The sequence below is a fragment of the Lissotriton vulgaris genome, chromosome 4_1 (assembly GCF_964263255.1).
Source record: "Lissotriton vulgaris chromosome 4_1, aLisVul1.2, whole genome shotgun sequence".
Taxonomy (NCBI): Eukaryota; Metazoa; Chordata; class Amphibia; order Caudata; family Salamandridae; genus Lissotriton; species Lissotriton vulgaris.
In genome coordinates, this window is record NC_141691.1 from 310,567,663 (window position 1) to 310,582,377 (window position 14,715).

Below are 14,715 nucleotides of genomic sequence, written 5' to 3' on the forward strand. Positions count from 1 at the left end.
GCAGGTAACAGCTCACGGAAAACCAGGACAGGATACCCCTCAGGTTTTGGGTCAGGACTGGGCTCACAAAAGGGCACGACCAACTCCTACAGCTTCGGATGCAACACCTGCGTTACCCCCTCACTGCACGGAATCCGCCAATAACCCCGATCGGGTTCTTGAATCTCCCAGCAGAGTGCTTTGGCAGCACTTAGGACTATTTCCACCCCTTGGAGTCGGTGGAAAATTCGGACAGAGCGCTTCGCAGCTCTCTGTATCAATCACCTATAGAGTCATGGGGTCGGTGACAGGTCTGCTATTCGGACAAGTCGGACAATTTTCCCTAACTAACTAGGCTAGTTATACCCTTCTTGGGTTCCCAGACCACCCACAAATGTTGCAAGTGACAGGGTCCCAACTTACGATTGGTCAGGAGAGGTGATTAGGTCACTATTACCTCCTAAATTCTACGTTCCCACAATGAATATTTAATTTTTTTCATACCCGCCCCCTACATTCGTGTTCCCAGGCATAGGAGTAGGGAAAAACAATGGTTGCATACAGTAGACAGAAACAATGTAACAAATTTTAGGTAGATTGCAGCATCTTCTCCTAGGACCAAGGTAGGTTCCCAGGCGCATCTTGCTTCAGAAGCCAGCTGGCTTGGTTCTGCTTCTGCGCAGTGTGGGTTTTCCCTCATCACGTGACAGGGTCGGAACGGGTTTCAATATGGAGTTTGTTCCCTCACCCAGGCCCATGGATGCGTGATACATGAAAAGTAAGCGAAAACAAATTAATAACACAGAAAAATAGAATACACTGTACACCATGATAATCTACTCTGTACCCCTTATTTCATAATAACTATAGCGATTAATGATTATGTGGGAAATAGATAGAAATGCAAAGCAGCGGAGGCAAGCAGGTCGCATGGTTAAAAATAAGCGGCCATGTCAGCTACAATGCGCATGAGCGAACTTCTCCCTCCAAATCTGCGAGTGCGTCATATCACGTGGGTATGACCGACGCATGCGCGGACTGAATTTCTGCGAAGCGGCCATTCTGTAGTATGCAAGCGGTGTTACGGTTAGTAAACACATATGCAAGCATCTCTAGGACACCCGCGTGTACTGAGAAAGTGTAATATTAATGACGAACAGGAGTGTTTTGTTGCGTGCTATCTAGGATCCTGATCGATACTGTGACCATATGAGGTGTTAACTAAACCCTTAGTGAGAATTCTTGAAGCAAACCTTGGCAAAACCAACTTAACTTAAAGCTACTTACTTACTCCCCTCCCAAGTATTAGGCTTAGGTCAGGTACACTGGGGTAGGCGTAGTTAGAAGCACCAGTTGAGTATTTTAGCCTAATGTATATATGAATGTATATATGTTTTATTACTTTTAAACCATTGTATGGCTAAGAAACCATATCAATGCTTTTACAGTATTATCTCGCAACTTATCTTACTGTACGTACTTTTTATAATAACAAGTCTTGCAATTGTGGCAATACATTTCTCTTGTACGAGAAGAAAGACTGTTCAATAAATGTTAACCCTTTATTGACAAACGCCCGTCTCTCTATTCTCTACATATCGTGAAAGTAAACTGCACCAACCTGACTGAGTAAAATAACTGTCTATTGTTTCACACGACCCTAGAGATTGACTCTTGATCTGAGGAGCAAAGTTGTCATGTTGCACGGTTGTTGGAAAACTGAATCCCTTCTTGTCTGTGCCAGGGAAGCTGATCACTTCCTATTTCAGTCAAGAAAGTTTCCAGTGACCTCTGAGCTAGTTGGTAACAAACCCAATTAAGTTTAGCATAGTCAGTAGAGGCCTGGAAGATCCGCACTTCTACGTCGATACTACTGTTTATGTTATTCCAATGCGCAGGACCTAGTGGGAAACTAGGAACTACACTACAGTTTAGTACTATTACAAGTTAACGAGGTTCATGAAAAAGAGCAAGTCGCTTTAGGTGCGAATTCTCACTCCATCAGTAATAAGACCGTTTTTTTAAATGTACAGATTTTTTTTTTAAATGACAGTGTATTTCTCCAGCTTTGCAATGGTTTTAATTAACTAAGCAAAACAAATAAACTAAACTACTTGTACGCTTTTGTAACCTGCACACATATCACTTTTTCCTCCTGTAATGTACCGATTGCTACCTCATGTAATTTGGTTGCGCACTATTGTCATTTTTAATTCATGTAACTTAACGTTTGCTTTTGTAATTTGTTCACTTTTAATTTTCTCCTCATGTATCATTACTGTTCCTATTGTGAAGCGCTCTGACACCTTCGGGTAAAGTCCACGCTATATAAAATCGCATAAATAAATAAATAAAAATACTAACGTCATGCCTGATCCTCACATGGCTGCCCTTCCGGATACTGCGTATCACGTAAGGTTTGAATCAGTGTTTTCTTAGAGCCCGGTGTTTTACTTTTGAACCTAAGCCTTTGTCGTTGTCTGGTGCTGGTCTCGCGAGATACATTGATTCTCTCGCGTGAACATCTATTGCACCGCCCATACTTCCGATTCGGGGAGCGCGGTTCTTTTTACGTCACTGCGCAAGGGTTTATAAGAGAATCGCTCTTTGTTTCACGTTCATTTTGTTGCGCAGCTGCAAGCGTGGTGGAGGTAAGTGGGCCTGTTATTTTGGCAATTCATCACTGTATAAACGCGCATAGTCGGATGTAGAGTCCGAAGCGTGTTCGAAACGGTATTCAATGCTGTTAAGGTTATACTGTGGAACTAAAGGTTTTATGCGTATTCTCTTTTGGCGCAGTGTGGTCATCGCCGCCATTTTGTGCATAGGCACACGGTGTTCAAAGAAACGTTTCTTTTGCGGTTATTTCTTTTCTGCCTTCTATAATAGTGTATTTTCACCTTTATTCCTAGCGTTACATATTTTGCGGGACTTCTGTACTCTAAGAAGTCGATGTTTTAAAGTTTCACTCCGAATTTTTTTTGTGCAAGGTTTCACTCGTATACACGTCGAGTCTTTTTCTCCCCGTTAAAATTTTCACACCAGAGTTAGTAGGAACGAAAGGGATTACGTACCACAAAATAAGTGGTTTCAGCTAATGTCCGTTCTCTGTTCAAATGCGTGTATTTTTCATGTATGAAGATGGTAGTCTTGAGGATATGTTAGTTTGACACGATGTTGTATATTTCGCGGCACAGAACTCGTTGCTGGTAAAGCAAGCCGGGTGAAATAGGCAGATCACCTACGCGGTCTTCTGTGGTAGACTTTAGCCGCCATTTTATGATCCATGCGGCGTGCGCTGTAATGGGAGGTGCTACTACGTGAAGGCTTTACATTGTGCTCGGGCGTTAACGTGCTCGTTTGTAACGTAGTCCTTGTCTTCTAGATTCAACTCAAAATGGTGGAAGCGGATCGTCCCGGAAAGCTATTCATTGGCGGTCTCAACACCGAGACTAACGAAAAGGCGCTGGAGTCCGTTTTCGGGAAATATGGACGAATAGCAGAAGGTATCTTTATTTTTCAACTTTTTATTTTCCCTTAAGTGTGGTCGACCTGTGATGATAAACCTGGCATTGAGTGATGCTGATAGAGCCAATAGTCCTCTAAGAAGTTCTGAGTAAGACCCTTTATTGAATGTGCTTGTGTATTTGTGCCGATTAGGCCCTTACATGCGTTTTTTTTCTAGTTCTTTTGATGAAGGATCGCGACACGAACAAATCCAGAGGTTTTGCTTTTGTGACCTTTGAGAATCCGGCAGACGCGAAAGATGCAGCGAGAGACATGAATGGAAAGGTAAGTTTTCCTTCATTTAGTACGTCGATGTCTCATCTTAAATTATACCATACAATATGAAATCTTACTAATTCTTACATTTTGCAGGCTTTGGATGGGAAGCCGATAAAGGTCGAACAAGCTACAAAGCCAGCTTTTGAAACCGGAGCAAGACGAGGACCACCGCCTCCTCCGAGAAGTCGTGGCCCTCCAAGAGGTATGAGGCGGGAACGGTGAAGGATTTCCAGTAGTAGTGTGGGGTTTATGATTGCGTATTAAAATACGCACGCTTTGTGTTGTTACAGCGTCCTGCTTTCAGTGGCTCGTGAATTTAGCCACCTTTACAATTAAATCTGATTTTCGGCTTGTACGTAGAAAAAAAGCGTTGTCTGCCAAAATGGGTACCTATATTGGATCGGTTTCCACTTTCCAAGTGATTGCGTGTTGGTTTCCATTTCCGGTGACGTTTGCAGTGGGTAGAAACTTACATGTTGAGTCCTCTTCTCCAGTTTGCGTTAATTAGGTTGGGCGTGCTTTAGCAACTAGTTTGGCACAATGGCAAGATTCCTATTAATATTATTGTTCTGCATCAAATTTGGTGATGATTTGATATACCTACCAGAGTTTAAAATGTCCTTGTGTACCACAGGGGGTTCTTCTTCTAGAGGACAGCTGCCTATGAAGAGGGGCCCACCACCACGAAGTGGCGGTCCTCCACCTAAAAGGTCTGCACCTTCAGGACCAATCCGCAGCAGTGGTGGAATGGGAGGGAGAGGTAGGTTTGTATTCGAAGGCATTACATCTGTTCATCACCATAAGTAGTAATCCAGCCAGTGCCATAAGTCCTATCGTATTCGTTAAAAGCACGCCTTTAAGATTCCATCTCGGAGCAGGTGTTAACTTGCATACTGAATCGAAGCTTAAACATGCAGTCTGCTGTGGCCAGACATGGGGGTGGTTTGCGTAAACTTTGCTCCGCAACTGTGGTGAGCGTTCTCATTGGACTGCATTAATAATTCTCCTGCCTACACTAATCTGATAATGTGCCCATAGTGCAGTACTCGATACCTTTGACTTTATATGTAATCTGGCTGATATATGCGTTTGATATCGGAATGCCAGCCAACTGTAAGCTTGATATACAAGCAAACCACCCCGTTGGCGTAACAAACGCTCGGACCAAAGGACTCGGTCTGTTAAACTATAAAACCGTTAACTGCACTTTAGACACCTGCGAAGCACTCATCGTCATAGCATCTCGGATCATTAGCATGTGACTTTCCGGATACCTAGATCCTTGGCTAGGTGGGACACAGTTTCCAGTTTTCCATATCCCCCGGCAACCCAAGTTTTTATTCAGACCCCTAACTGGGATACGTAGTATAGCACCGCACCGCAAGACCAAGCACTAAACGCACGGTTATGGTGCCAGGACCGGTTATAGGAAGTAGTGTTTGCATGTCGTGGCCTCTTGAAACTCTGCTGCTAAAACTTGTCTGTAAGGAGTTGGCAACCACTAAACTACTGCAATTCAAGTGTTCGGAGTGTATTCTGCTGTTTTGGCATCACTGTCCTCAGCCATCTGGTATTATAGAGAATACATTATACCCATTCAACAAACATCTCGTTTTTAATTAACATTTTGTTAGTGGCATGTAGTTTGCTCCTAAACTAAATCGGGACCAGAAATTTTACAAGAGCAAGGACACGCCTTCGCCAGTGGCCAGGCTTGCTTTTTTCTACCCGGAGTAAAGACTATTTCGGGGGAGGGGTGCATTGCATTTAAGACCTATGCTTTGCTTCAGTTTTAGCACGACTTAATGGGTATCCTTGTCTCGCCAAAACAGGATGAGCAAAGATAAGTACTTTGGTTTGAGTGTTCTCGTCGGTTAATGGGCCTGCATGTTATGTTTCATGGTTCTTTTTTTGGTATCTTAATCAGTTTTGATCTAGTAACCTAACCTGATCGGTCAGAACAAAGGCATGCAATAGAACATAAGGGCAAAATGTCTTATAAGTAACGATGTCTATGCATTTTGCAGCTCATTTGTCACGTGAACGTGATGGTTATGGCGGGCCTCCACGAAGAGAACCAATGCCATCCAGGCGAGATGTTTATATGTCACCAAGAGATGATGGTTACGGCGGAAAAGATGGGTACGAGAACTATTTCATTCATCAGAGTGAAGCGTAGATATTTCCTTTGTCTTGGGCACTCCTCCTTAAACACTTTGTCTATTTAGGTATTCCAGCAGAGATTATCCTAGCTCACGGGATTCCAGAGATTATGCTCCACCTCCCAGAGATTATGCCTACCGTGAATATTCCAGTCGTGATGAATATGGATCAAGGGGATATAGGTAAGTGCTCTGTTCTAAGAGTTGGTGTAATGCTTGCTTCAGTTGTCTAAATCTGGCCTTCTGCATAGTGAGTAACTGGTAATGCAAGGTGACTGGTTTTTGTTGGGTGAAATGTGCCTCCTGATTTGGAGATAATGGCTACTTAAGAAAAAAACCGGGGGGCGGGGGGGGGGGGGGTTGGGGTCCTCCTACCTCAGTATGTCCACGACAGTCCATGCTAATAAATATGCATTTGTGAATTCCCATAGAAGCCCGTGTTCTGGTGTGAATATGGGTTTCTATTGGAATGAGTTGATGGCTACTTAAGAAAAAGCGGGGAGGAGGGGGTGCTTTCATTAAAACATCAACATACGAGCTTTGAAAGACGCATTAGACAAATAGTCGAACGAAGTATCTAATTTCACTATACTAACTAATCAGTAATCCTTTAAGTTGCGTGGTACACTCCAAAAGCGCTTCAGCGCCCAACGGGGAGAACAAGCGCTATATAATTAAAACCATTTTCTCCTCCTATCCCATCGTTATCTTTTTCAGTCCAATGCCGCTTTATGGGCTCCTGTGTAGCGTGCTGTCGGCTGAAAAGGCGCTTCGACGCCTCATCATGGGTAGGAAGTGCTATATGAAAGCACTTGCTATACGATTTAATTTCAGCTCTAAACAGGGAAGATGTTACTTGGGCAACTACCAGTATCCTGGGCTGCTCGTTGGAGAATGCATTATGACGATTAAGCTTATTCCTAGGTAACATCCGTTCAAAGTACCCGCTTCGTTATTTGGACCAGACACTAGTTTCTGGCACTTAATGACTTATAATTTTCTTTTTAGCCTAAACTTGTATTCAAGCTGCAAGTAGCTTAGGTATACAATTCGATTTTTTTCTTAGTATAACTTACTAGGCTTTTATTGGGATAGTTAAAGTTTGTTTTTAATACGTTTATTTCAACGTATCAGACCATTTAGTAGCGGGTTTGAGGTGGGTCTCTTTATGGGAGCGTCAACAGTAACACTGTTTAAATGTTTCAGTGACCGGGACGGTTATGGTGCACGGGATAGGGACTACGACCATCCTAGTGGCTCCTACAGAGATTCGTATGATGGCTATGGTAAGTATTTATACTGAATTGTATTTTTCTATACACTAGCTTTTTTGCCGTTTTGCTCCATTTAGGTAGAGGTGCTTACCACCAAGGGTTAGTTTCTTGCTACCAAAGTAACTTCAACAAGAGCTCGCCAATGGCACTCAAAGTCGATAGCAACTGGATCGTGGCTCACTAGCCAATATAAAGAAGCTATTTTGGATACTTTGTACACCAGTGCCTCACATGAAGCAGTTTCAAAGTAAACTTCATTCATCTCAACAAATGGAGTTCCAAACTCTAGTGGCAGTCCTTACTCTGCAGTCGTTGTTTTCAGCCCAATGTACATGCATGCCCTATTCTGGCATTTAGAGTTAAACCATTTCAATAGAGCTTATTTTTATTTAATGTATATATGCCCCAAATTCCCCCTAGTGTGGCAGTTGATGTGCAGTGCCACAACATGCCTGCAGTTAACAGATGCAGCCCTCTTGCTCGACTACTCCAGGTGCAACAACACTTGTATACTGAAGTTTGAATACGACCCCTTCAATATTCCCACGTCCAAGTCTTCAGAATCTAATTTCCAATGTTTTTTGTACACATACTGTTTTCTGAACCTGCCCCATTGTGGCAATCCACCTTTAACGCCGGGATCCTGACATGTATTCAATGAAATCGCTAGCAAACACGAATGAAAATGCAAGTGTAATGCAATGCCTCACTGGCAACCTTTATTAAACGCAATGGATTCAAAGTATTAATACAAATCTGTGAATTCAAGAAAATTAATGCACTTGACTTATAGTGTTGCCCTATTACCTGACCATTGACCCTGCAGGTAACTCACGTAGTGCTCCGCCTGCACGAGGGCCACCGCCATCATATGGTGGAAGCAGCAGATATGATGATTACAGCAGCTCTCGGGATGGCTATGGCGGCGGTCGCGACAGTTATTCAAGCAGGAATGAGATCTACTCAAGTGGCCGTGAACGTGTTGGCAGACAAGAACGTGGCATTCCTCCTCCTATGGATCGAGGCTATCCTCCACCACGTGATTCATACAGCAGTTCAAGCCGTGGAGCACCACGAGGTGGGCGTGGAGGAAGTCGCTCTGAAAGGGGCGCAGGCAGGAGCAGATACTAAATGAACTCTTGGACACTTTTTTCTTTATCCAAATAAATGGAGCTTGTTCTGTCTTTTCCAGAGGACTACTGAAAGGAAGTTGTTGTTTTTATTTAACTTTTTTATTACCTGTCAGTTCCACCTCCATTTTATGCTTTTTGTGAGGAAAGGTTAATATGCATATTTTCATTTCAAACCTGTTAACTTCTTTCAAGCCAGATGATAAATGTGTAAGTCTGATTGTACTAGTGTTGTAATTTTTTCAAGTAAAGTTTCTCTGAAACCAAATATTTTTCCTGATTACTTGCCACACAAATGCTTCTAAATGGATATCCAGCATTACCACATGCATCAAAACACATGGGTAATCCTTTATTCCTCAACACATCCAAATCCTTGATGGAAAATGCAACGTTTCATTGGAAAGTAACATGGGGTGACCTGTACATTGCCACATTAAGCTCTAAACGGAAAATTCTCAGAATTACCCACCTTATAGTCAAACTCCAATTCTGGCCCCTGAGATCAAATGGCTACATTCCATTTTTAAGTATCAAATGGATTTAACGCCCTAATTCGCCCTCAACTCTAATTTGAGGTCGTTCGATCTGACATCACACTTAAGTATTACTGTTTTTAAATCTTTTTGCAACTCTACAGGGTCACCTTTCCGGAATCAACCACATGCATTAAAACACTAGGGAAACTTGCAAGCATCGACACATCTAAAACCCTAATGGAAAATTCAAAGTTTATTGGAAAATGCATATTGGGTGAGCCCTGTAAATTGCCATATGAAACTCTAAACGGAAAATGCTCTTCATTAGCGATTACTTTGACAAGCTTGATTGCTCCTTTGACCACTTCATTGTCTTAAGTCCCCGAGAGCAAACCATTCTGTCCCGAGAGCAAATTCCTAAATTCACATACCAAATGGATATAGCGTCATAATCCGCCTTTCCCAAGAGGTAATGCGATCTGACATCACACTTGCCAAAACTGCCAAATTATGTTACTGTTTTAAATCTTTTTGCAACTCTGCAGTCTCTTACCTTTTCAAGGATCAACCTTTAAAGTCAAATGAAGCAATAAGGTAATCAGTTCAACAAATTAAGACCACCCATACACAAGGAGTCGCTCAGCATTCCGTTCAACAGATTAAAGCATCAAATTCCAGTGAACGGCAACGATGGTAAGCAAGAAAGTTATTTAGTCTTTACCAAACTAGTACAGTGCATCTTAGCAAAGAGAGCGTGCTGGGGATTCTCCTTTCAAAAACAATAGCCACAACAATCTTGGAAGAATTCTTGCCTTTAAACGAATTGGTATTAGTCACTTCTAGTGTAGGCAGAATGAATATCTACATTTTCAATTCGCTGACAGTGATCGGCCAACATTTAAGTTACGACGAATCGTAAATAAATTGCAGCATGTAGATTGGTCTACTGGTCATATGTGCTTAACTACATTTTGGACAAGTTGTCGCAAAGTAAAATCGCTAATACAATTATTGAATAACCGGAGGATGAAGTCTTGCTCTACAATACTCTTCAAAAAAAAAATGGCTCCCAACGATAGGGTTACATGTCTCAATATTCAATGGCAGTTCATGAGCTATGCAGCAGTGCTCTCATTCAAGAAAATGCCATCCAAGGAAAATGAACCCACAAGTGTTAATGGGAGGGAGTGGTTATGGACCAAGATAACTAAAATCAGTAGCTTACCATAAATGGTTAGACTAGACAGCTTTTGCTCGCAAGTGCTTTTTTCGTGGGGTGGCTTATAAAAGGTTGGGTGGTATGTATTTTAATACTTGGTTCTTACCGAAGCGTTTTTTCCAGGTTGATAATAAAATGAGTGATGGAAGCGGCTTGATTTGAAAGATGTGCTGTTTTGTTACATGTCAACAGTACCGAAATGTCCACAGCACTGTGTGTTAAGGTAAGCACCGTACTTACTGAACTATCAAGGCATGCTCTAACGTTGGCTCCATGTTATTTGTACAAGTGTTTTGAAAACAAATTATGATTTCTGACCGGATTGTAAGTATCCTTTCCAAAAACCAGTACAGATAGTCATTCTTTCAAATGTAATGACAATGTACAAATTAAGTGTAGCTTTCTGATCCAAGTATTTTCTGAAAGTGTAGAAATACACCTTATCAAGGACACTTAATAGGAATTTAAATTTTGAGAGTGCTGGGGTATATTTTCAGATCTTAAAACTGCCTGTGTTTCTGCACCCAAGGTAGGACAGTGGTTCCCAAACTTTTGGCTCCCGAGGACCCCATTGAATCTATATATTTAAGTCATTTGAAGAGAAACAAAGGTTTGCCCAAAAGACAGTAATTACTAAGGATTTTAGTATTTAATTTTAAAATATCTGCAAAACTTTATTGGGAAGGTGGATTCTGCATCTCCGTGACTAACTTTTAAATGGTTGGTTTTATTTCCGAATACGAGGTTCCTTCTGCCAAGGCCAGACTGGAAACCCAAAGCAGCCCTGGCAAATATTTTCCGACCAGTCCCCATGCGCTGCACACCCAAGTGCAGTGAGTCTAACCACTACAGAGGAGGCTTTGGGAGTTTCTCCCTAGACAATTTAGGAAACAGTGCATTCTACAACACTTATTATATTTTGAATTGTGTTCGCTTTGAAAGAATGGTAAATGATCTTGCTATGCACCAGGATACGACCATCTTTGTTGCGGTTCAATGATTCCCTTAATTTCACCCTCCAACAGTGCCGCTCATCTCTCCATAGTCCCTCTGTCACATGTATTTAATTTGTTTTATAGCATCTCCTACCATTGTAGGATGTCCGAGCACTTTACAACACACACGTAGGGCAGCCAAAAGACTTGCAGCACTCACTGAGTCACTTTACTTGTAAATTTGCCCCATAGAGACAATGAATCGTACATTTAAACAAGTGTAGTCATTGTTACATACGGCAAATGCGACAAGTTTGTTCCCTTGTTGTGCTTTGTTGGCCGCCCCCCTTGTTGTGCTTTGTTGGCCGCCCCCCTTGTTGTGCTTGGTTTCTTGCCCCCGTTTTCACATAACATTTCAGGGTACTATATGGATTCTTTCTAAAAAAAAATATTATCTAGTTGCCCATTATTTGTAACCAAATACAAGCATCTGTAAAATGCTGCAAGATGTATAACCTCTACCCTAACAAACCTCATGAATTTTCCAGGTTGTTTTGGCCAAATAACTACACTGCATTTGTGTACAGAGAATAAAAAAATTTGGTATGAGAAATACTGCATGTAGTAATACACATTGGTATAGCACATATTTATAACTGGGATGAATGCAAAGACTTCACAAGATGTAAATCTAGTCGGAGCAGTTTGTCAATGCAGCTGCAACTGGTTACTTAAATGCATCTACAAATGCTCTAAAAAGTTGTCTCTAGGCGCTATAGTCAGGATAAGATGTGTGAATAAGTCAGCAGCACAGTAAGGCTGATGCTGCTCTAATGCCTAATGTGCGATGGGCCATTTATGTCCAAGTCGCCGAGTACGTAGCTCTTTTCAAAGTGGAAGCCAACTATTTGAAAACTGCTATAAAACGCTCTTTAGTTTGGAGACCCAGGTAGCTTCTTAAGTACTCTGACTGTGGCAATCAGCTGATAACTACAGTCTATCCCTGCGGCAATCTCCTGCTCTATTACAGGTTAAACTGCATTTAGAGCTGTCCAAAAACTTAAATGAAACCAGTTGTGAAGTTATTAGTCCTCATGCAGCCCAAGAAAATGCAAGCTCCTGACAAGTTTTGGAAGGAAAACACAGCCGCAATTGGTATGTAGTAGACACCTAAGACACTTCACCACAACGCCACTTCACCCGCTGCACAAATTATACCTGCGCCGTTAAGAACGTTGAGTAAATATTCTGTTATGAAAAAGCTGCTTTTAAATAAACAATTGTGGCCGAAGTAGTCGTAGGCTTTGAAAGTGCCTACCCCTAAAGAATCACCATCAGTGTTCACTGCGTGCAAAATAATCAAATAATACAACCTGGAATGAGTGGTGTTCTGGACCACCCACTCACAGCAGCTGAAGCGGGGGTGGGTGAGAGGAAAGGGGGGGGGGGGTGATTGACTTACATGTTGGTGGGTCCCACTAAAACACGAATTAATTGTTCCAGAGCCTCTTCCTTATGCAGGTTTGCACACACAGTACTCCTACATAACACTGTTGGAACACTATGAGGAATGGCTGTAGGCCTTGGGCTGACATGTACAGTAAAGGAAAGAAATAAGAATAGAGCGGAAAGAGGGACCACGAGAAAGTAAAAAAAATCTTAACTATGGCAGGGAAAAAGATGGGGCGATTGGGTAAAAGGAGAACGGGGCGACAAAGAAAGGAAAAATGGACATGTCCAGGAAATAAGCAAGGAAAGTGAAAGGTAGGATGGCAAGAGGAACTATGAACTGATAAAAAGGGAAAGGGTGAATTGATGGAACGGTCAAAGGACAGATGTAAAGGTGAAAAGAAAGATACCAAAAATTTAAAAGGATTGAGTGAAAGGACCATTGGTGAAAGGGTAACCTATTGACTGTTAAAAGTATGGACCGATGAGATGGGTGGAAAGCATTGAGGAAAAGAGTGATTGGATGGATGAAAAGAGATCCTGGGGCATATACAGATAGGTAAATAGATGACCGCACATGTAAGTATAGTTTGTTTGGTGGCTGGAAAGGTAAATAGAAGAACAGTTAGATGGAAGGATGAATGGAAAAGTAATGCAGTTAGGTTTTCGAGGTTGGTGTTATTAGAGGTAAGTTTCAAAGAGGGACTATTTTAATTTTCTGCATACTCTGTTGCTTTGAATTTTCTCAGTATAACCTGAAATGCAATTTCTGTGACCTGATAACTGACCCCCCTACCATGAACCTCCCTCAGGTATTCGTGATTCTAAGCATTCTTCGACTAGGGGAGCTGTTCTTGTATGGGCAAAGCTGAAACCACATCCCAGCATGCATAGTGGTGATGTGTCTGTATGGGGGCTCTGTATGTGTGGGGGCTCTGTGTACCTTGGATGTACCTGGTAGCCCTGCATATACATGTAATCATTGAGCGACCCCTGTTTACACTACCACTTTCTGCATTGTACACTTAACCCCTTCGCTGCTCATGACGAGCTCAGCTAGTCCTGCAGTACACTGGTCGTGTGTGCTCATGAGCTGAGCTCGTCATGAACCATGGGTTTAACCATTTCCAGGAGAGGAATCAACTTAGTAATGTGGTTAAAGGGCTATATTGACTCTGCTTTTTGTTTACTTACAGGTCCACAGTTGCAACCAACCAGGTGAACAATTCAGATCTGGTTATAGCTGGTTTAAACACTTCCGTCGTGGATTGCGGTGATACTTGAAGAAACTGCTAGTAAACTTAATGGGTTAAATTCAGTGAGGCCTACATTTGATTAAACATGGTTTGCTATACCAAGGGATTGTATGGTAAAAGAGCAGAATAAACACTTTTGCAAAATTCTTGGAAATGCCTGTTTGAATTTATTAGTTTCTGGTGGTTTTCAATGGGGCAGGAGTATTTTGTGTGGCAGACTTGTTACGTAGCCTTGGTAGCTTGGGTATACTAACCATGCCTGTGATTCAAACCGGTGCTTGGACTTGAGTCTTAACATCGAAATGTTCTTAGTAGCCATATTTACACTAACATGGGCATAGGTGCAGACTTATCAGGATCTGAACCTCGGAGGGTGGGGGGATTAATTGGGGCAGGGTGTCTAGGAGTGCGGTTGCAGTTTCCCATGTGTACCTAGAGTTGACCATTTATTAGCTATCCTGGGTTACATGCCGAAGTATTTGATCTTTTTTTGAGTATTTAAACTTATTGAGGTAAGTCTTTACATGGGTACTGTAGTCTGAGGTGCCCAGGAAAAGACTACAATGTGTGCACCTAATGGCACCTGTATCATTATTGCATACATCATTACCTAATTAACCTGTACACTAACGGTCTGGAGGTGGCAATGCTAGAGGGTAGTCAGGATCTCCCCATGATTGGCCGTCGTCCTATTCCAGCTCTGCTCTATGCAGACTACGCGGTCATCGTGGCGCGGTCTCCCTGCCAACTACAATTGCTAGTTCAGATACTGCCAGTTGATGGAAATCTTGGGTCTAAAGGTTAATAACAAAAGCCATCATCATGCATGTTGGGAAAGCCACTAGTCACACAAAGGGTGTGTATGTGTGTGATATATAGTTAGACTTCACAAAAAAGTTATCCAAAGCAGGGAACTGTCCTGTCAGCTTTTGCCCGGAATCTAGGCCAGCGTCCGGCACGCGTACTGCTCCAGATTTATCGCGATAAATGCTCTATATGGAGCAGGGATATGGGGCTTTACCGCCACCGCATGTATTCAAAAAGTG

General features: G+C 42.2%; 1 protein-coding gene across 2 annotated transcripts; it reads left to right on the forward strand.

The window, feature by feature from the left end:
- The first annotated feature begins 2,552 nt into the window (after positions 1 to 2,552).
- RBMX (RNA binding motif protein X-linked) lies at positions 2,553 to 13,816 on the forward strand. 2 transcript variants are annotated; one of them, XR_015295294.1, is made up of 9 exons: positions 2,553 to 2,630; positions 3,365 to 3,485; positions 3,665 to 3,771; positions 3,859 to 3,967; positions 5,793 to 5,907; positions 5,994 to 6,110; positions 7,134 to 7,213; positions 8,028 to 10,252; positions 13,610 to 13,816. XR_015295294.1 is itself a non-coding variant. In XM_086918631.1 (9 exons), exons 2-9 carry the CDS (start codon positions 3,377 to 3,379, stop codon positions 8,330 to 8,332), a joined length of 1,068 nt encoding a protein of 355 aa, XP_086774757.1. In that variant the 5' UTR covers positions 2,553 to 2,630; positions 3,365 to 3,376; the 3' UTR covers positions 8,333 to 8,599. The 2 variants fall into 2 exon arrangements, 1 of the variants encoding a protein (XP_086774757.1); XM_086918631.1 differs by lacking the exon at positions 13,610 to 13,816 and adding an exon at positions 4,400 to 4,525 and having other exon boundaries at positions 8,028 to 8,599.
- The last annotated feature ends 899 nt before the right edge of the window (positions 13,817 to 14,715 follow it).